This window comes from Thalia democratica, chromosome 3 (assembly GCF_965202585.1).
Source record: "Thalia democratica chromosome 3, ktThaDemo2.hap1.1, whole genome shotgun sequence".
Lineage (NCBI taxonomy): Eukaryota > Metazoa > Chordata > Thaliacea > Salpida > Salpidae > Thalia > Thalia democratica.
The window spans coordinates 15,063,334-15,085,516 of NC_139167.1; the positions used below are offsets into that span (position 1 = coordinate 15,063,334).

Below are 22,183 nucleotides of genomic sequence, written 5' to 3' on the forward strand. Positions count from 1 at the left end.
AGGTTTACAAAATATAAATAATTCAACATATGTACTTTAAGCCATTTGAAACATTTAAAACCAAGTATTTATTTGTATTTAAACCACAATGACTTGTAGCGTGTTGTTTGAGCGTTTCAAGTCACGAGACAAAAACAAGTTCTATTGTGACGTAACAGTTTGGAAACGTACGGTTGAATGAACTTAAAAAGTTGCTACAACATGTAAATAATTGAAATTGTTATAAATGTAATACGTAACTGACAACTAATTGACGCTAACTGCAAATAAGAAAACTTAATAGTTTGATTTGATCTTACTTTTTCTAGAAAATATTTATAATTATCTTTAAAGGACAAAAAGTTTTTATTTGATTATAATATGTTACATTAAATAAACATAGAAATAAACCAAGTCTATTTTGTCGAACTGATGCTCGAACTATTTTACTTTATGAAGGCTTAAACGAAACACTTTTAATTTACTACTTTAATTGACAAAAAAAACATTTTAGTTCATAAAGGCTTGGCAAACTTAAAAATTTAATTTAATAGTTATCCTCAGAATTCAAAAATAATAATAACAACATTGTTTTTCAAGTAATTTAAGTTATTTTATCTATATGGCTAATTGAAATTATACAACATACTTATTAGTTATTTACAATGAATTCAATTATAGTAATTTGTTACACGCTACCTACTTTGAATTGTTAAAATACCTTAAATATTATATTCATTACAATACTATAATTGTAAGTAAAATACATAGAACAAAATTACTCGTGAAAATTATTGTGAAAATACCTTAAATATGAAATTTTATGGCATTGCAATAATATAATTGTAATTTAATTACATAAAACTTTTACATGTTACAAAATTACATGTTATACCTAAATCATTGCTCTTGAAAAGTCATGTTAAGTATTTTTTATTTGTGATTTACATGCTATCGAAAATTTAAACACATGAACTTGTCTGCACTAGTTTATTATTAGAATTTATAGAAATAAACTGTTTAATTTACACGATATATTGTAAAATAATGCATGTTTATTACATTTAAACTTGTTTTTATGCTTATACAGTATTTAAATACTTTAATTAATTAATGTTGTTTTAACAAATACGTGGTATACTTTATGTTTTAAATTGTTTTTCAGGTTTATATCTTTACTTATACAACTTTTACTTACATGATTACTGTTTTCTACCTGTTAAATTTCATTTTTATAAATTACATATGAAAGTTATATCATTCCAATTTGTTTTTGCCTGTTTATTTTAATAAACAAATGTTATCTTCTTTTTTAAATTAGAAGATAAAATATTTCATTCATTTTTTTGGTAGTTCGGTTTGTAAAAGATCTAATGTTTGATTATTTTTTGCTAAAATTATATCAATTATTAATGTTTAACTTACATGTAAAAGGTTCAATATTTGAACTGTTTCAATTAATTATTATTATTCTATTAACTAACATGAGGAAGATCTAATATTTGGATTTGTTTTTCGGCTTCAGTTAATTTTGAACTTTTTGTTTTCCGCGTTGAACGTCTCTTATTCTTTTTATCTAAAAAATAAAATTATTATTGAAATTTAATTGAGAAAAATCAGAACACAATACAATAAACTGTAAAAGAATTATTATAAAAGAGCATTACAAAAATTAATAAATAAGTAAAAAAAAAAACTTTTATAATTAAGACTTAAGAAAATATAAACACTAAATATATGAAACACTTTTATCTGATTTTAGCCTTAACATTCAAAGTAACACAGAAAATAAAAAGTTCTACAGACGATAAAAATTATTTTATTCTCAACAAAGTGAAAAAACAACAATGCCAATTAATTAAAAATAAAGTTTTTGGTTCCCATGAGAAATTTGGAATACATTTTTTTCGATTGCCAATTAAAGTAATGAGCAGTTTGTTTTGAGCATTTGTTTATACATTTTACTTTTCCTGTATTTTAAAGACTGTAAGAAGTACAAAAAAAAATATTAAAAAACAAATATTTTATTTGAAATGACCAAATTTGAAATTTTATTATTTAAGGGTCATTTTAATGTTTTTAGCTACATATTTTTTAGTACTAAAAAATAACCATACTAATCCAGTCTAGACAAAGCAATTTTTGTCTGTCATTTGAAAAAGATTAATTAAAAGTGTAACAAAATCATTTTAATTATCAGTACATACAAATTTTATATGTGTAAAAACTTTCAGATTTGCAATAATACAAGCTTATTTTAGATAATTTATCTTATTAATCCTTACAGTATAAAAACAGGATACAAAGGTTTCTTAAAAAAACTAACACTGGTAAATTTTCAATTTTGTATTTATAATATTGAAATAACATACCTTGAACATTATTACAACTGAAACTACAGTAAACTTTTAAGTTAATATTTGTTATTTTGAGATGACCAACCTTGAATATTGTTATTATTGTTGTTGTTGCAGTTTTGACACTGGTAAACTTTTCCCCCCAATTTTTCAACTTCGGTAAATTTGGACAACATTTCGTCCAAGCTACAACTCGTATTTTGGGGTTTCTTTCTCCTATGAATATATATAATTTAAAGATTGAAATATTTAATTTATATTAAATTTGATTTAAAACTTAATTATTTAAACAATATTTAATGTTCAAAAGTTTTTAACTATTTGTTAAAATTGTCATAAACTTATTATGTAATAAACTTCATTTGAAAAATATATCTGAAACAGTTTATTTATAGTCGGTTTTGCATTAACCTAGTTTTCGGTTATATTCTTTAAATGCTTTTAACTGTTTTATTAATTATTAAGAACAAAGAGGTCAAAAACTAACCGAAAATTTCAATGAAGTTATATTAAAAAACAAAAATATTGATTTCTTTTTATACGAAGAAAACTAAATTCGCATTCAATTTCCAGCTAAGTAATTACAATATCACTACAAAAAAGACTTTTTTTTCATTATTTATAGGATGGTTAACGTAAAACAACTATAACAAAAAAAAAAAATCAAAGACTTGAAGCGGATTAAAACTTAAAAATGGCTTGTATTGATTCAAAGTCTGTAACAAAAATTTTTCTGTTAACCAGTCATAAACTTGTTTATAAACATACATTTTAATTATAGTTAAAACAAATTTAGGTTATGCTGAAAATACGTCAACAATCTTGTTTGTTTCACAAATACAGCTTTATTGAAAAATCATTCAATCAAATTATTATAGCACAATAAAAAACCTATGCACGAATTTTTTTCTCAAATCAAATGAACTCATAGCCAAAACTAAAATTTATTTTGTTGCTCGAGGCCAACATTTTCATTTTTTTACGAAAATAGCAAACTCAAACAAAACGTCAGCTTTATTTTGACGTGTTGGAAAACAAAAACGAGTAAAACTTGAGTTTTTCGAAACATTTTTGACAGCCACTTTTGAAATGATTAAATATACTTTTTTGCTTCAGGAATATAAAAATTAATTATTAAGTGTTTTGATGAAAAGTAGAACATTTTCTTACTATAGTTTGTTTTGTTTGGATTTTTTTTTCAACTAGTTTATGCTTGATGAAAAATTTGACTAATAAAATAAATAAACTAAGTTTTACAAAGACTAAATACTTTATACTTGTTACTTGTCAAATTTCTAAAAATATTCTTTTAAATCATAGTTTACGTGTAACATACTATTTACTCATACTTTCAAAGTTTATTCTTTTTAATTATAAAACTATACATACAATATTTCATACTTATTATGTTTCAATAATTTAGTAAAAGTATCTTTCGAACAAAAGTCTGTTTGTTAAATTAAGTTGTTTTAATTGAGACCATGTTGAAAAAATACTGCTTGAAAAACATTTAACTGCAAAACAACCCACTTAAAACTTGCATAACAATTCAAATTGCAATAAAAATTACGAATGGAAACAATTTTAATTTGTTTGAACTCTGTCCACACTTAAAAACAAATTTCACATATAACTTACTAAAAGTTTACTGCAAAATCTTACATGTTTATTTGTATAAAATTGAATTTTGTACTAAATTTGTACAAAATGTTTAAGTTAGAATAAAAGGTTACAAAAACAAGTTTTATTTGTTTAAACTTAAGACTATTTAATTATATTTCTTGCAAATATTGAACAAAGAAATTGATATATTTAAAAAAAAAGCCTCTAAAACGTGTTAAGTGTTATCATGTCATAACAAAAACAATAATAAACAAAAGCTGTTGAAAACGTTACAATATCCGCTTTTGTGATGTCATAGAACTTGTTTACATTTAATTGTTCGCATAAGTCACATATTTCAAAATAAGTCTACAAGTCTCATGAATTTTATCCAGATGTACCTTCTTTATACAATTTACAATTTGTGTGTAAGTTATTAATCATTTTGCACAACTTTTTATTTAAAGTAGTATTATTGGAATCAATTTTTCAAGTTTTTTATCAAATTTTTTGTCGAACTATATAAATTTTCTAATGACAAAATTTCAAGTAAAAAAGAAAAATATAGTTTTGTTTTAATATAATACATCGGTAACACAAGACGAGTTTCGCGGTTTCCAATTACTTTGTTATTCTAGAAAATGTTTTTATTCTAACCATCTCTGTTTACTTATTTTGCTTTGTCACGTAAAAACATCAACAAACAATGTTTTACGGAAAATACGAGTCTATGTTTTGTCTACAAAAAGGTAGTGAATTTTTACGACTTTTGTAACACAATATATTTTTTACAATGTAACCAACATATTTTGTCGACAACTCCGCAAAGGTCGTGAAAACAAAGCTGTTATAATTTGACAATGGACGACTTTTATGACGTAATAATGCAAATAAAACAGCATGTAGTTCAGAAAACTTGAAAACAACATTTATTTGTATAAACTTAATTCGGTTTGAAAGAAAATAACAACAACTTTTCTTTAACAAAATACAACCTTATTTAAATACCAGATTTAACTTTATAATAAAGCACAAATGAAGTAAAAAACAACTGGAATGAAAAATTCACTTTGATTTATGTTCATAACTAAACAAATTACTTTAAAAAAATTACTTGATATTATAAGTCTTTATAAAGAACACTATTATACAACTAAATTTAAGCCTTTTTTTAATTAATTGATACCATAAACTAATACAATTTAGGCAAATACGTTAAAGCTGTTTAAATTATATATATATGACACATCCAATTATTTTATTTCCAAACGTAAGAACTGATATTTAACCTTTAACTTTTGTACTTGAATAATCTCACTTAAACTAGAATAAACTTTTGATTAATACTTACTCCAATACTTTTTAATTGTTTTTAATAATGTTATTGGCACGTTTAAATAAACTACTTGATAATAAAATGCCTCTCAGTCAGTTTTTTTATAGTGACATAATATTCAAAACTAATCTATATACTATTTCACAGTTGATAATTGTCAGGTTTCTTTGCAGTTTAGATTAATGCAGCTAAAATTCTTGAAAATACTTTTTTGATTAGAACAAAACCCTAAAAATATACAATTTTTATAGTTTGAAAACTAGTCATTATAAATTAATTAAAATGTAACCTACAGTATTACGGATACTTAAAAGCTCTTTGGTACTATTTAGATTTTTTTTGAATTATCTGAATAAACTATTAAAAAAAATCACAAAGTATTGTGTTTTAGAAAATACCGAAAAGCTTAATGCTCATCAATAAAACATGTTTGGGAATTTATTTTTCAAGATTAAATGTTATGTGCGTAGTTTTTTAAATTTAATTGAATAATTGATCTGAAATGTTATAAATATTTGATTAGCAAACACCAATCTTAATATTGTGTTTGCTTGAATGCTATCATAAGTGGGACTTGGAATCAAGTTTAAAAGTTTTGAGCAAACAAAATAAAATTAGTTTTAATTTATTTTGCACTTGGCGATTTAAAAAATCTGTTTACATTTTTATTTTAAATAATTTAAAACAAAAAAACTATAACTTATCAAGTGTTCAAAATGTTTAAAGTACAAATTGATTAAAAAAAAATTATTTACAAGTATATGATAACCAAAACACAAATCAATGAAGCTTATTGAAAAAAGAAGAAATTAAAACACGTTAAACTACTTCAAGCTTGAAAAAAAATCCAAAAACATGCTTCGACGTAAAGCGTGCAAAACAAGCTTCAAACCAATGAAGTGTTTGCAACATATTTTGTGACGTCACAATTAAAATGCGGTTCGACTGATGTTCGCTCATTGTCAAGTTTGCAATCAATTATATAAATTCAATTGAGCGAACAGCTAATGCATTATGATTTGTCAATTTATCTTTTAGTGTAGTAGTGGATTTATTGTTAGTTTTAGTTAACTTACAATAAAACAATACAAATTTATTTTCACAAGCTTTAAAAAATTTGCAAAATATCAAACAATAAAAATACTTTTCTTAGACAGTCAAATACATACACAATTTTTCTTATACTATAAACATCGTATTAAACTAGTAAGAAGTTTTAACATTTCGATCTCTTCCTTAACTTAAATGTTTCAAACTTCTTAAAAAGTTGTTAAGTTTAAACGTGATTTAAAACAACAACTAAATAAATGCTTTTGTTTAAACATCTGATCATTGTAGTTGCTAATTTATTTTAAATTTTCAAATATATGTGTTAATCTAGTGATTAACATTTTGCTAAACTTAAATGCTGCTTATTCAAATCATCTTAAAAACTTGCACGCACTAAAACTGTCAATCTCTGTCATGTGTAATTAAAATGACATTATATTTAAATCAACTGACATAATATTTATTGCTAAATTAAAATCGTTAATTAAATGCTGTCAAGTTTTTCCAGTTTAAATTACATGCATTTTGAAACAATTGTAGATTTTAATCAAAACGCTCTTATCTTGTCATGCTATTTATAGATTAACTGAGATAAAATGAAAACATACTTTACTGAAAACTTTTGTTGTGCATTTGATATAAAATTGAGTAGATAGTAATCAAAAAATCTTTATCAATTAAAAAAACACTTTGTGAAGCTTTGAAATGATGACTGACTTTAATGAAATAAAAAATGTTTATTTTAATAAAAAAGTATTACATATGTAAAGCATTAAAATATTGTTATATTTGATGTATTCATATATGGTAGAGCACAAATTGTATATTTTCAACTAAGTTAAATTTTTGAACAGCATTATTAAAAATATATACAATTTATTGAAAAGTTAAGTTTAAACTATAAATTTATACTGAAAATATTTTGAAAAACAAAATAGTTTGAAATACATAAGTTAAGAGCTTAAAATCACAAATTTTTTATAACTTTTAATTAAACACTTTATTGCTAATTAAACAGTAATAAAAAAATTCCCGAAAAATTTCAACAGTAAATATTTACTGAGCAATTACATGATATTACATTTCTAATTTAAACGTGTTTAATCCGCATACTTCTAAATTCGATAAAAATTTTATAAAACAGTGAATAAAAAAAACTGTTTATATTTTACATGCTTAATGCTAGTGTAAAAGCTTGCTGCTGCAAAAGCTATTTTTGGTAAATGTTGTTATTAGTGAAAACATGCTACTTTGTAATTACTTCTTCTTTATTTATTACTTTCTAATACAACTACTATTTTGAAAACAACTAATTACAAACAATTACTTCAACCTGAGATATAACAAAATATGCTTGTAATTATTACAAATCAGCTAGTATGAAAAACAGGTAAGCTTCTTTATTAAAAATTGACAAAGTAGGCTAATATTAGTATTATATATTTCATCAAAAATATTTTATAACAGGCACGATCCACTTATTAGCACAATTGAGATTGATTGCATTCCGAGAAAACAACAGAAAATAACATTTAAAACAAATGCATCAAAAAAATACATCAACAAAGTTCCAATGCAATGTGACAAGAATTAAAAACAGTTTTTATATGTCTGAGTATTTTATACTTAAAAATAATCTTAAGTTTTTTATAACTAATTATAAAATTTTTGATACAAGCTTGAATATATCAATTGTTTAGTTACTACTTTTACATCTGATACAATACAGGTAAAAACTTCCCTTATTGGGATTACTACAAATTAATATATTTCTAACCTGTTACTGGAAGTCTGACTGGCCTTGCTGGGAGGTTTCACACCACCAGCGTTAGAATGGTACCTGTACGGGAAATCTAATGATATATCCCAGAAATTTTCCTCCCTTACTGAAGTGTTGCCGCATTCCAGACACCTCACTTCACTTCTTAACTTACCTTCGAATACACTTCTGACGTCCTGTATAGGGTACTGATTTGTACAATGTTTATTTGTTTAATAACTGCTCATAACTTGGTTTGTAAAAGATAAACGTATGGAACAAAATGTCTACAGATAATTCTATTCTATTGCTAATTAACTTTAATAAAAATTACAACTGTAAGGTTTAATTAGATACAGCCATTAATTAGTATTAAAAATTGATAAAATGAAATAAAATTATTTGATTTATTTATATAGTAGTACACAAAAGTCTAAGTACTAATTCTTTTAATTAAACAAATTACAGGTTAAAAATCTACAAAAAACTTAAGTAATATAAATTTCAAAATAAAAAACATATATACAGTGATTTAAAGAAACTAACAGTAGAAAGTTTGTTGGTTCTTTCAATTTCGCTTTTTCTCGAACTTTCCTTTTCAGGGTCTACGGATAACTCAAGAACTATTTTCTGTAAAAGTTCGCACAAAAATTCCTGCGCGTCTTGCTGGCTGTTGCCCTGTTAAAATTTTTTATAAATTTTTCTTTAACTTACATTTATTTTAGTATATTTGAAAAAATATAATATTTACATTATATGTGGTTGTTATTACCCTGTAAAAAGAAGAAACATAAGTTAATTTAATTTACTAGCACTAAGCCTTACCAAAAGTCAATTGTAACTGTTTTCACATTAAAGCTTAGTAATAAAAAATACCGCGCTTAATTTATAACTGTATACCGTTTTATCATTTATGACGGGTCTGTTTTTTATTTTTGCGAATTTATACTTACAACACTAATATGTATTTATTATGATACAAACAAAAAAACAGTGCCTTCTATGCCAATAAAAAAATAAAACATACTTTATAAGGAAATGTCAAAGAAATTATGTTTATGGAAATAATCGAGTTAACATCAAAATATTTAAAGGAAAAAAAACAAGTAAACAAAATGGGTTTAATTTAAAAAGAGTATGATAAATTAAGTTGCAAATAATTTTGTTTACAGAAAAACAGCATGTGTTAATAAATAACAATTTATCATCGGTATAAGAGCTACTGTGTTTCTCAATGTTTTGGTAATTTATTATTATGTTGTTCATGATAAACAGCTTTTTTCTTTAATTATTGTTTTTTATAAGTCATTTATGAACAATGTATTGTTAAATTACTTGTGTTAAATGTAAACAAAAAAAATATTGTAGCTTAAAGTAAAAAAAAAAATTAAACTTAATATTAGAGAAAAACTCTTTGTTTTTTTAATGATTGTGGGTCTCAGTATTGCTTTGTATAATCAACTTTTTTAATATACTACTGTGTTTCGCTACGCGTCGCAACATTTTTTATTAAATATTTAAAATTTCAATATTTGAGAAAGTATTTAAAATGACAAGCGCAAGATGAGATAATTTGTTTCAAGTATTTTAATAAAGCAAACCACAGACCGCTAATAAAGTAAAAATATTTTGTAAAACAAATCATAAAATACATGTTTTTCATTGACACATGTTTTCTTAATTAAAAGAATCAATTTTTACTTAAACATTTAAACTGTAAAAACAATTTGTTAAAAATTACTTTAAGTAGAAAGTTAATTTTACAAACAAAATGCAAACTTGTTAAACATATTTTACTTTTGTACTGACTTTATTCAACTAACATTTTATAAGTAGCTGTAGTTAAAAGTCATTAAAAACAAACCAATTGACCATTTGTAGAATTGAAGTATTATTTTGTTATTTGTAATAAATGAAGTCAATAACAAGCAATTTATTGTTTTGTTGAAAACCACAAAATAATATAGTATTTAAAAACAATTACGAATAAAAATGTAATAAACTAAAAATTTTGTTTAGAAATTACCACAGTATTGACTTTTTCTAGAAACTACTAATAGAATAAATTATTACTTTATTATAAACACTTGGATCATTTTGTGAAAACTTTTAAAATGTTAAAGTTTTATTAAAACAAACTGAAAATCATAAACAAACTATTATTATCTAAAACCACTTTAAAATGGCATATAAAAGTTTATTTTATAATAAATAAAATTTAAATCTATTTTTACAAGTACTTAGTACACAAAATGTACAAACTAATTTATATAATCAGCCTTATAATAAAGCATTAAGTAAAGATATTTAGGCACGTAATTGTTGTTAATATTACATTGTACTTTGATGGTTTTTAGATTATAACTTAGTTGTTGTTTATAAGCATTTTTGATTTAGTAAAAAAGAATAGTTTTATAATTTTGTTAAAACTGCTGGATTTGTAAGTAAATAAAACAATTAAAAATACAGAACTTATAAAAATCTGATACTAATTTGTAGATTAAACTGTAATATTTATAGTATTTAAAGTTGCTTGAATTTTAATATTTAAACACTAGTCAGTTTTGATTGAAATATTTAGATATTAATAAAATGCAGACAAAATTTCTTTAAATCAAAATTTTTTTGATACTGAACAATTTAAAAAATTTTTAATCATAAGTTATATATTTTTAAGTTTCAAATGAAAACTTAAAACATTATTGAAACAATCAAACTATCAACTCAATAATTGAAAAATATAAGACCAGACTACTGCAAATTATACAAGAGTACTAAATATACATTGTAAAATAAATAAAACCTAATTAGTGCTGTTTATTTAACTTTTAAGTAAATAAATAAGTATAAAAAAGTTGGAATAAATATTAAGTGAAACATATGACTTTAAACTGGTTTTGAACAATATTATTTTTTTGAATTAAAAACCTTATCACTTTAAATTTAAAACTTTTAAATTATACATAAAAAATTAATAAAATAACTGATAAGCTTTTAATAAACCAGTTAGTTATATTATAACTTTTAAAAAAACTACAGATATTTTTTCAAAATTAAAAAAAATACACGTGACTTTAGAGTTTGTTTAAATCAATAAAATGCATTACTGGTGCCTTTTAAATATTTATTAAATAAAAAAGAAGACATATTTCAAGTTCAAATAATTAATCAATATTTCCAAAAATTTAAGAGCTTTTAGAGATAATTGTTAAATTTGTCTGTAAAATTTCCACAAACATTTTATTAGTAGTTAGAAACAAGAATTTAATTTTAGGAATCATACGATCTTACATATAATAAATCAATAAGTTTTATTATTTTTAAGCATTAAACATTTATCAATAAAATTTTAGAAATAAATGTTCCAAAAGCTTTTACATCAGTCTACTTAATAAAATTGTAACATTGATAAAAAGCCATTAATGCTAAAAAGAAACACTCATTTAAAAAAGCTCGTGATTTATAAGTGAGTTTGTTTACATATACTGTGACTTTCTTTTGTTTTCGCAGTTATGGTATTTAAATTACACTACTTTTAATTCGACTGTGTAAAAAACATTTAGAAAAATCTATCAAGGTTTTTTTTTACAAAAAAGCTTGTAGCATATGTATAAATGTATTTTAATTTTATTTAGTATCTGTAAAATAATAATCTAAAAATTGTGCTCTAAATATTTATAACACTTTTAGCCCTATACAATTTTAAACATTGAACTAGTTTCCTTTGTAATAAAATAGTGATAGCTCAAAATGTTACAAATAAATGATATTATTTTCACATGTAACATGATATTTTTATTCGTAATGCTACAAAGTTCATCAAGTTCTTTCGAGTTTATATAACTTTGTTTACCATAAAACTTTATTTGTACTTTGCTTTTATTAAATTTATTTAAATGTTTTACGAAAAGGTTAAAAAAGTAATATAAGTTTTGTTAATATAAATTATATCAAAAATATTAATAAAAATATTTACACGGCAAATTTATTAAAACAAGACGACCTTAATAATATACTATCAAATTTATTATATCTTAACTTCAAATTACCAAATCTTAATTTTATGTTTTAATAACTTAATAATATAGTAGAACATAAACTTTAAGAAACGATTTTTGTTGGCTACAAAGGCAATAGAACAATTAAAGACTTTTGAAAGAAACCTTTTCCGATGTTTAAGCGAAAACATTCTAAAATAATTATATTTAGTTATAATTTTCAAACTACAGATACTCTCCAAAAAATATTTAAAATTTGAATATACTGATGAAATAAATAAGTAAAAAACAAATCATAAAAGCAGCTATGTTTCTGCAGACTTAATACTAAATACAATTTACTGAATATCCTTAATTTTTAATTTAAACTAAATATTTGTAATTCAACTAACCATGAATGCGGGTATATTCTTGCAAACGGCGCCCCAAAATTTTTCCGGGTATATCGCATGAGGCGCGCTTTTGCTGTTTTTATTACTCCACATATTCGTGTAAAGATCTCCGAGTTGCCAAGTAAGTTTACCGTCAACCTTTTTTCGTATAATATATTAACTTTGTGTGTTTTGAATATCATACAGATTACTTTTTATAAATTTTAAAACTTTTTTGTTAATAATTGGTTGTTATTGATTATAATATATATATACACATTATTATTACTGTTAAAAGAACATTATATTGTTGTCTATAACTCTTATACAATTTTTCGATACAACATATCAATTATCACAGTTACTAAATTTTATTATTGGTCATTGTTAATATTACCTGTTTATTGGTGTTTCTACTCCGCATTTGTCTTTTCCTCTTTGTGGGAATGATGTTTTCGTCCGATATCGTCGAAGATTGCCTCCCGCCGTGAAGACCTGAATCATTTGTTTCTTCTAATAAAAACAAAAAAGAAGTTTGGTTAGTTTGGTACTATGTGAAAAATATGTTTTATTAAATTAAAAGTAAAAAGATGTTAGTGGTCGACAATCAATAAAACAAATAATGTACTTTACACTAAATTATTTTTTAAACTAGTGAAGTTTTCTGAGCTTGTCTGTATTTTTTGGGTAGGAACCATAAATATATACTTCTTATACACACTAAAGCATCAAGATTAATTTATTTTGGGTATTTATAAATTTAATTTATATTAAAAAACAAATGAGAGCTTTTAAATATAACGATTTTTTTAAACAAACTTGAATAACTTTTCACTACTATTTGCAGCAAATTAAATTTTTAATACTAATAATTTATATTTAAAATGTAGAAAAATGTAACTTTTTAACTCGCTAATAGAAAACAAGAACTCTAAAGCAGAAAAAATTAATCTTGTTGACATGCTTAACAACATTAAGTACTGAATTATATAAAATAAGCTATGTATGAAGGTTAACGGGTTAAAAAACTTTAACTAAAAAAATCGTTATACTATGTTCTAAAAATAATTTCGAAATATTTAGTTTACTTGACGCATAGGTGATTTGCATTTTACTTGAAATATTTGGTTTTTAAACACTTCTGTGTGAAAAAGTCAAATGAGTTCGTAATTAAATATATCAAAACATAAACAATAATTAAAAAGCATTTTTTTTAGGCGTCAAAACTTAGTTTGACGATGTTTAAAAAATTAATATAAAAACCATATGTTAAGTCTCTATTATTATAAATATTATTGAAATTGAAAATTTTCAGATTTACTTAATGAGTGTTTTATTATTAAAACAATTCAAAAAGATAGAAATCAGAAGCTTTAGCTTTAATTTTTATCACAACATTGATATTGAATTAATCATTTTACAAAGATAACACCAACCGTTTTGCAATTTGTTCTTGTTATTAGTGGGTGACAACAGACTTGGCGTTTTGGAAATGTTGTTGTTACTCAGTACATTGTCCAAACTGCTCAAGCATAATCTGAAAGACGGGTGATGGCCTAATACCTGTTTGAAGAAAAAATATTTTGAAATCTATTTTATCATAAATATTACTTAAGACCTAAAGGTATTATTAAATATGTACAATAACAGTTAAAAAAAATAAAATAAATAATAACCAAGTATTGACAAATAGAAACTAAAACAAAAATAAAGCTAGTTCTTAAGTATGCTCTAATTAAGGTTTATAATAAAAGCAACATTTCATTAATTTCAACTCTGAAAATGTCAAGGCTAATTAAAATGTAATTACATTAAGATTTGTCAAAAATTTGTGTCATTACCAGATTAAAAACTGGTAACACAAGATGGCTAAAATCTGAATAAATTTGTGATTAATGCGTGCTAATTATATTTTTGCAAGTATAATTTTTTACGGTAAGCAAATTAGAACTTTGAAGTACATATAATTAAAGAGTTAACATGTCACATAATAATCTAAATCTGTTTTTTATAAAGCTAATTAGAAATTAACAATACATAATAATTAAGTATTTTAGATTCTCATATATATACTGAGTTTTACATTTATTCAGAAAAAATATTTGACCAAGCAGCAACTAAGCAGATGTAAAAATTAAATTAAAATTAAAAAAGAAAGTGAAAAGTAAAGAACGGTATTGGCACAAAGGAAACCAAAAAATTTAGCTTGACTTTTGACCGAATTAAAAAATAGTATGGTAGAGTATAGATCACCATAAAACAAATAAGTTCGACATTGAATTCTAAAAATGTTGGGGACATTTTACTTTTGAATGATTTATTATTCAATTACTCGGTCAGAAAATATATTTTTAACAAAATTAAACACCGAACTCAAGGTTGAAATTAAATTTTCATGTCTTTTTTATACATGTAATATTTGTAAGTTCGAAATTTTGCAGCTTAAATTAAATTTGTGGCACCTAAACTTATCGAAATAAAATTACAAATTAAATTTAAGTTTCTTATAATTTTAGATTTGAAACCAATATTTTTGATTACTAAAAAATATCCTTTACTTATTTAGGTCAATTATATTTTACATAAAATATTTAGATAAATTTAAATTAATTTCAAAATGTTTAACTTAATTAGCTGTCATTTATTTGACATATACATTTCTTTTTCTTCTTTTTTAAAACGCTTTGTTTTGGTTTTATAGGCCAAAATTTAGGTAAAAGTTAGCTTATTAAGCTGAAAGATTATTTTTTGCGCTCAATCGAGTTATTAAGTTACACGTTTCCTTATAAAACTTTTGCGCAAATCATATTAATTACTGGACTTTCTTTTCAATAATTACAAGAATTTGTTCTGTATTAAACAAAATATCTAAACACTCTTTTTAAAGTCATAACTGGTTAAGATGAATTGTTAGAACTTTTTTAAGTTTACAGAACACATTGTGAAATTCAAATTACACACATTTTTTTTCCACTAAAGAATGTGAACTTTTTTGTTTATACAAATTTTCAATTTGTTTATCCAAAATCAATAACTGCCATTCACACAGCGGAGGTCAAATAAAATTGCAAATTGTACTTTTGCAAAAAGCTGTGCTAAATTTGTTTTCTAAGCTGTTTTTTGTTACATATAAAAATTTTAAATCTTTTTTAGGGTTAAGAAAAATTCAAAATCAAAACAGCTTACATTTGTTTTATTTTATGCGTTAAACTCTCCTTACTTGTAAAACTGTTTAATATTTCCAAATTTTAGTGTAACAAAATATAAGTTTAACTAAATAGGCTAATTTTGTTTGGTGTTTTTATATTGAGTTTTCTGTACACTTAATACAAACTTGTTTGACATGAAAAAAGATAATAAAACTTATTTCATTTTTCAACTGTAAAAAAAATAAGTAACCATATTTTTTTTGAATTCACAAACAACACGTTTTCTGTTTTTAAATTGCAACTTAATTTATGTGAATTTTTGTTAACTTAAACTTACTAACTATCACGGAAAATTTTAACATTAACTTTAGATTAAATACTTCAAATTATTTAAAATCGATATCTTTTTTAATGGTGAAAAAAAATTAACTTTCTAAAAGCGAAACAAAATCCACGTGATAAACTAAATTTATATTTCAAAATAGTGTATCAAAATCAATACGAATTCTGAGTTAGACACAAAATTCTCATAATAGAGGAAACTCAATAAGTCATCAAAAGGAAAACAAAAAGGTCAATAAGACAAAGTGCTACTTATCAAAAAACAAACAAATTACATCATGTGCTAAATATACATCATATGATACTGAATAAACATTAGAATTAGAAATTTTACGTGCTACAAATGGCTTGTTGTTACTTTGTAAGGAATTTATTAGAAATTCCTTTTACATCTAAAGTAAGCTAAATTGATAAATAAAAATTTCTCAAAAACTGTTTAAATGGTTATTTTTGTTTGAAGAAGAAATGAATTATTTTACATTACCGAATAAATTTCGATATCAATGTATAACAGTTTATTCTTTTTTTAGAAAAGAAAAGTTAGTAGCTATGCTTTTAGTTTCAAAATAAAACGAAAAACTGCATTTGAATTTTAAAATATATTTTAAGTAACCACTTAAAATAAGAGTTTAGATATTTTGAGAAAATATAAAACTTTGTTTTAAAAATAAATCATCAAGTCTTGCTCGACATTGAAATTGCTAAAATAAACAAGTTTTAAATAACTTGAATTACGAGAATTTCAACATATAGTTTCTCATACTCGAAATTTTACGTAAATAACATCTTGAGGTATGGAATCTTTCTTTTTAAATATAAATATTGCTAGTGTTTGATAGAAATAAAAAATTTATACTTTATGTAACTAAAAAATTAATTTTTAAACAAATAACACCTGCTACTTGAAACTTACTTGTATAAACTTTATTTCTTTGTTTAAATATTTAAAATAAAACTTACAGTTAGTTTAGACATAGAACCTAATAATAACTTTTTTTAATAAAAAAAATAAAAATATTTTCAACTTTTTTATGTTTTAAATTCAAACTTAACTAAAAAAATACTTCAGTTATTCAACAGCTAGAAAATAAAAAGCATTTGTTCATTTATTTTAAAAATTTTAATGTTTTAAGAAGAACATTTTTTTAGTTAAAAAAAAATTACAATACCATATTTTACATAAATAAAGTTTTATCAATCTTTTTATATGTTTTGTTCCAGATAAACAATAAATAATTTGTTACAATGTTTTAATATAATTTTTTATAACTTGCATATGTACTTGGAAATAAAATTATGTTTTATGACGCGGAACAAATCTTTTAACTTATTTACCTAATAAATATTCACATACAAATAATAAGTTATCAAAGCTTTAAAAATTAACAATAAAACAAGTTGATTAAATTTCATATAATAACATTTAATTTTGGTCAAAATGTATGTAAATAGTTTTTAAATATTCAATTTTAAAACTTTCAGGTTATTGAAACACTTACATTTACATCCAAAACACATTAAAAGTTAATAAATTAAAAGTTCACATTAACAGCCTTTTAAAGATTAAAATTTTAATTTAACAATTAATATATTTTCTTAGTACTGCTATGCACATATATTAAAAAAAGGTCTAATTGATCAATTAGAACATAAACTTCGGTTTTAATAAATGTATTTTTAGTTTTAGAAAGCTTTCGAAGCGTATTAAAATTAAAGCATAGATAATATATTTATTTTTTAAGACATATTAAAAGATGTTAAAACCTATAAATCAAAAGTTTACAATTACATTATTTTAAATAATTAAAATATTATTATTTCAAAATATTTTATAACCTACTGTTTAGAACGAAAACTTCGGTTTTAAAATTCGTTTCAATTTCAAACAAAGCATTCAAAGCGTGTTAAAATTTACGCATAGATAAAATATTTATGAATTTCAAGGCAACTTAAGTTCAACTGAAATTTAAATCGTTTTTAAACTTGAGACTGCAACCTTCTTTATTCGAAAGTTTTTAAAAGACGTGTCTAAATATAAATACGTCGTACAAAATTAAATTTATCTTTTAAAACATATGAACTTTATTTAAAATACTTTATAGACATTTATTACTGCAAGATTTTTTAAATTACTAGTTATTTACCTTTTGATCGTTAGCATTTGAATTAAAAAAAAAAACTATAAATTTTAATTATAGTCAAGTTACTTATTAAAATAAACAGCCTCGTATTTATTTTTAGCCAATATAGTAGCTAAAACTTGATCAAATTAACTTGGAAAGTCATTTTAGACACGCTTATATGCTAATTAGTAAAATATCATTAGCTTTTAGTATACTAGGAAATTGACTTTTAAGCCTGTATTCTAAAAAATGCATGTTAAATAACGTACTGATTTTTAGCTTAAAATGTAGTAGATTACTTCAATGAAAGTTTGACAACTTTCAACTTGTTGATAAGAAAGTTTAAAGTCCATACATAATTTGTAGATCTAATTTAATACATGTTCTATTCAAATTACTTCTTAAAAACCAAGTTTCAAAGCAAACAATGTACTTAAAACTTGTTTGAAACATATTAAGTAGTAGGAAACTGTTTGTGTATTCAACCAAATACGTTCTACGAAAAAGCTATTTTGACCTTAATGTTTTTACTTTTTTCCAACTATTTTAATTTGAGTCAAGCTGTTTTTTTTTGCTTATTTGAGGTTAAAACATATATACAATTGTTCTGAAAGTAACTAAAATATTCAACATTAAAGACGTTTTTATTTGAATGATTGTACATTTTCGTGTTTAGTAATGTATAAGCTTTTAATTTTTGCAGTAAACAGACCAGACAAAACTACATTTTAAACTGTACCTTACAGGAGAAGGCATGGAAAGCATTCATGTTTAAAGTTCATACAAGTTGCAAGTAATGTTGTAAATACCAGTAGTTGTATAAATGCTACAGGTTTTGTAGGAAGTCTTTCAAACTGAGGCTTTAGTGTTTATAGGTCATAATGCTTTAAAAAATAAAATAGCATGACTTTTGATATTAAGTAAGCCTGTAATTGAATTTCCCTGTATTCTTTGTAAATTTTGAGCTTAACCTAATCTAAGCCACGCGTACATTAAAACTTTATATAGATCTTAAAAGTCATAACACTTATAATTATGACAGTATAATTGCGACAGAAAACAACTTCTAATAGTCAGAAGCATTTTTGATGTCTGAGGCAATTAAACAGATAGATTTTAAGTTTATAGTAAACTTATTTTTTGCTCAAAAGTCATTCGAATAAATTAAAGTAGTAGATTTAATCTTTATCTTACTGAAATTTAAACATTGTTTTTTTAGATAAAGTGTGCTGAAATGCATTACGTGTTCAATTTTACCATTCATAATTAATTAGACAGTTATTAGTCATAACATTTTGAATTGCGTCAAAAGAATGAAATTGAGTATTCTATTTATTTTTCGATCACTAAAAAAATAATAACTATAAATTAACAGAAACTTTTATTACAGAAACACTTTTAAATTGTATGGATACAAATCTTTAGAATAAAACTAGGTAGACAAAAAATCATTATTTATATCCAAATTTAATTGTTTTTTTTTTAAACTTTGAAAATGCAATTTCAATCTTAAGAATTCAATAAGTCAGCAATACATCAAATAAATTGAATTTAATTGCGCATGACCAAATTATTTTCTATAAATAAACCAATTTTCAACAGACCTAAATAAGTATCGCAATACAAAACAACTTGTGCAAAACGTCGTATAAAAATTATATTCAGAAATGGAAATATCTTATTTTTAACTGAATTGAAATTACTTTAATTAACTATTTTTGTGGTCAATAACAGGGAAACTTAATTTTTTATGCAACTTTTGACGAGTTCAAGATAAACATAAAATTTTATAAACAAAATGTGGTAAGTTGTAAAGAAGTTGCTTTAAAGTTGCAACTTTTCTGCAAAAAAACTTTACAAAAAAAAATTTACAGCGTCAAAAACGAATTGTCATCAAAATTTTCGCGCAACCATCAGACCGTGACGAGCTCTCTCGCTTTCCACAAACTTCTCGAGTAAAAAAGCGCGCTCTCTCGATTTTATAAAACATCTGATTTCGAGAGACTCTCGTTTCAAAACGAGACAGAAGCTTATTGGAAGCTGTCAAAATTGTGCACGCAAATTTCGCGCGTTTAAGAAGATTTACATGAAAACGTTTGTGCGAGGTTTTCTTGGCAGTTGGAATATTTGAGACTTTCAAACTTTAAAATTTCAGTGGTATAATTTTACTTAAAAAACAGATACTTAATTTAAAAGTTTTTTTTTCTAGAACTTACTTACAAACTTTATAACTTCAAAGTTGTTTTTGAATTTAAATTTTTGAAATATATTTTGTAATAAATTAAAATGTTATCTTTTTGAAACAAATTAACAAAATTTAAAACAAGTTTTGTTAACAAAAAATATAATCCGATAAGATATAAGTACGTATGAAACTGTTGGCATAAAAAAAGGCTAATTTATTTACGTTCTAAAATTAACTACACAACTTTATACGTGCCTTTCTTATACTGTGCTTTATTTCAATTTTATCCTTATAGAGTTTTTCACTTTTTTTGCAACGAGACTAAAAATAGCAAATAAGCTATTTTTAGTTTATATTGGCCAATAATTATCACGAGTATATGTGTATATATATATTTTTTTTTACAAATTTTTATCAATATACAAAAAATTGTCAAGTTACAGAACTGCTATAGCTGCATGCTTTAAATATTACCATATGTTTCTGGACACAAAGATATTAATGAAAATATATCATGGTTATTAAATTTATAATTAAGATTTTAAGTCATAACAAATTGTTTTTTATAAATCCAATAACCAACATGCGTGTGTGACAGGTTTAAATATCATAATTAGTCTGGAAACGAGAATTTAAAATAAAGAAAACATATCTTAAAAGGCCATGAACGCAAAAGCAATGAAGTAAAAGGACAAATCAAAATTGTTTCACAATTAAAACACTTATACAACCGAAAATCATAATAAAATACTACTAGAATGTAACAACATCACTCGTAGTCAATAACTATAAGGTACGAAATCGCGCGAAGTGATAGTTAATACTGTATAAATATTATCATTTCTTGTAAAAACACAAAAAATATTATTACCTGCTACAAGCAACTTCAACCTACTCTAAAACATAAACTGAGATAACAAGTAAAATTTATAAATATCAGGAAATAAACATTAAGGCAATTTTTTAAGTACCAAAGTAACTATGAATTTGCGAAATAAAGATGAACACATGCAAAACATATTGCAAAAGTTAATTTTAATGGAAACCGCTCAGTTCCAACCCGCATACAATTCCCAACCGATCGAATCCTAGAACCGCTCACCGACCAAGGGTAACAGTGATAGTAAAACTTTGAAGACAAACAAAAAATAAATAAAAATAAATAACGAACTAAAATCAAAAACAAAATTGGGTATGAGTTGTGCGGGTGGGAATTGTTAGTACAAAAATTTTAATATATCAATAAACAACCAGCCTGAAGAGCGGAATTTAGATAGCACTAAAATGCACCAAAAATAACTATTTTCATACTAACAGCTTACAATACACAATAGAACTAAGCTAACAAGTGAAAGCTAAAATAAGAGGAAATAAATAACAGAGGTTATTTCAGTATCAAAGTACAAACTAGTTTACAAAAAAAAAAACATGTAAGCTACAAAATAATGCAAACAGCTTTGCTAAGGTTGTACTTGTTCTACAAAATAAAAAAATATTCTACACATTCTTAATAACTGTACCAACCTGAACAACAGAATTGAGGTAGCAGGTATTTCCAAGGTTGTAAAGTCCAGTCACGCCAGGCAACTTGTTGAAACAATTCGCATTTCTCTTGCTTTCAACATTCTTTTTAGTTTTATTGTCGGTCAACTTGCGTTTCATCGTGACTTGGCTCTTTGACGTTGTCACCGTGATCGACTCTTTTCTGTTAAGTTTAATAAAACTAAATGCATTCAACTTTAAAAAGTCGTGTTTTAATTGTTTTAAATAAAACTTTGAATTAGTAGCTTGCAAGATTTAAAAAGAACGATTATAGATAATATGTAAATATAAGTTTACATGAAACACAAGAACTTAATTTATTTTTAGAAAAATATCAATTTAAATCAAATATTTTTTCAACAAAGGTCATTTGTCTGACCTTAAATAGCA

At 23.6% G+C, this 22,183-nt stretch overlaps 1 protein-coding gene across 1 annotated transcript in view; it reads right to left on the reverse strand.

Moving 5' to 3' along the window:
• The window catches only part of LOC145831224 (uncharacterized), a 65,713-nt gene that overhangs the window by 13,732 nt on the left and 29,798 nt on the right, over positions 1-22,183 (reverse strand). The window contains exons 8-15 of the mRNA XM_082938373.1: positions 21,776-21,956; positions 13,889-14,015; positions 12,850-12,947; positions 12,474-12,611; positions 8,630-8,761; positions 8,102-8,280; positions 2,422-2,552; positions 1,464-1,555 (exon numbers count right to left, since the gene is read on the reverse strand). Of these exons, the coding sequence (XP_082794499.1) occupies positions 1,464-1,555; positions 2,422-2,552; positions 8,102-8,280; positions 8,630-8,761; positions 12,474-12,611; positions 12,850-12,947; positions 13,889-14,015; positions 21,776-21,956 (1,078 nt within the window). The remainder of the gene's footprint in view (positions 1-1,463; positions 1,556-2,421; positions 2,553-8,101; positions 8,281-8,629; positions 8,762-12,473; positions 12,612-12,849; positions 12,948-13,888; positions 14,016-21,775; positions 21,957-22,183) is intronic.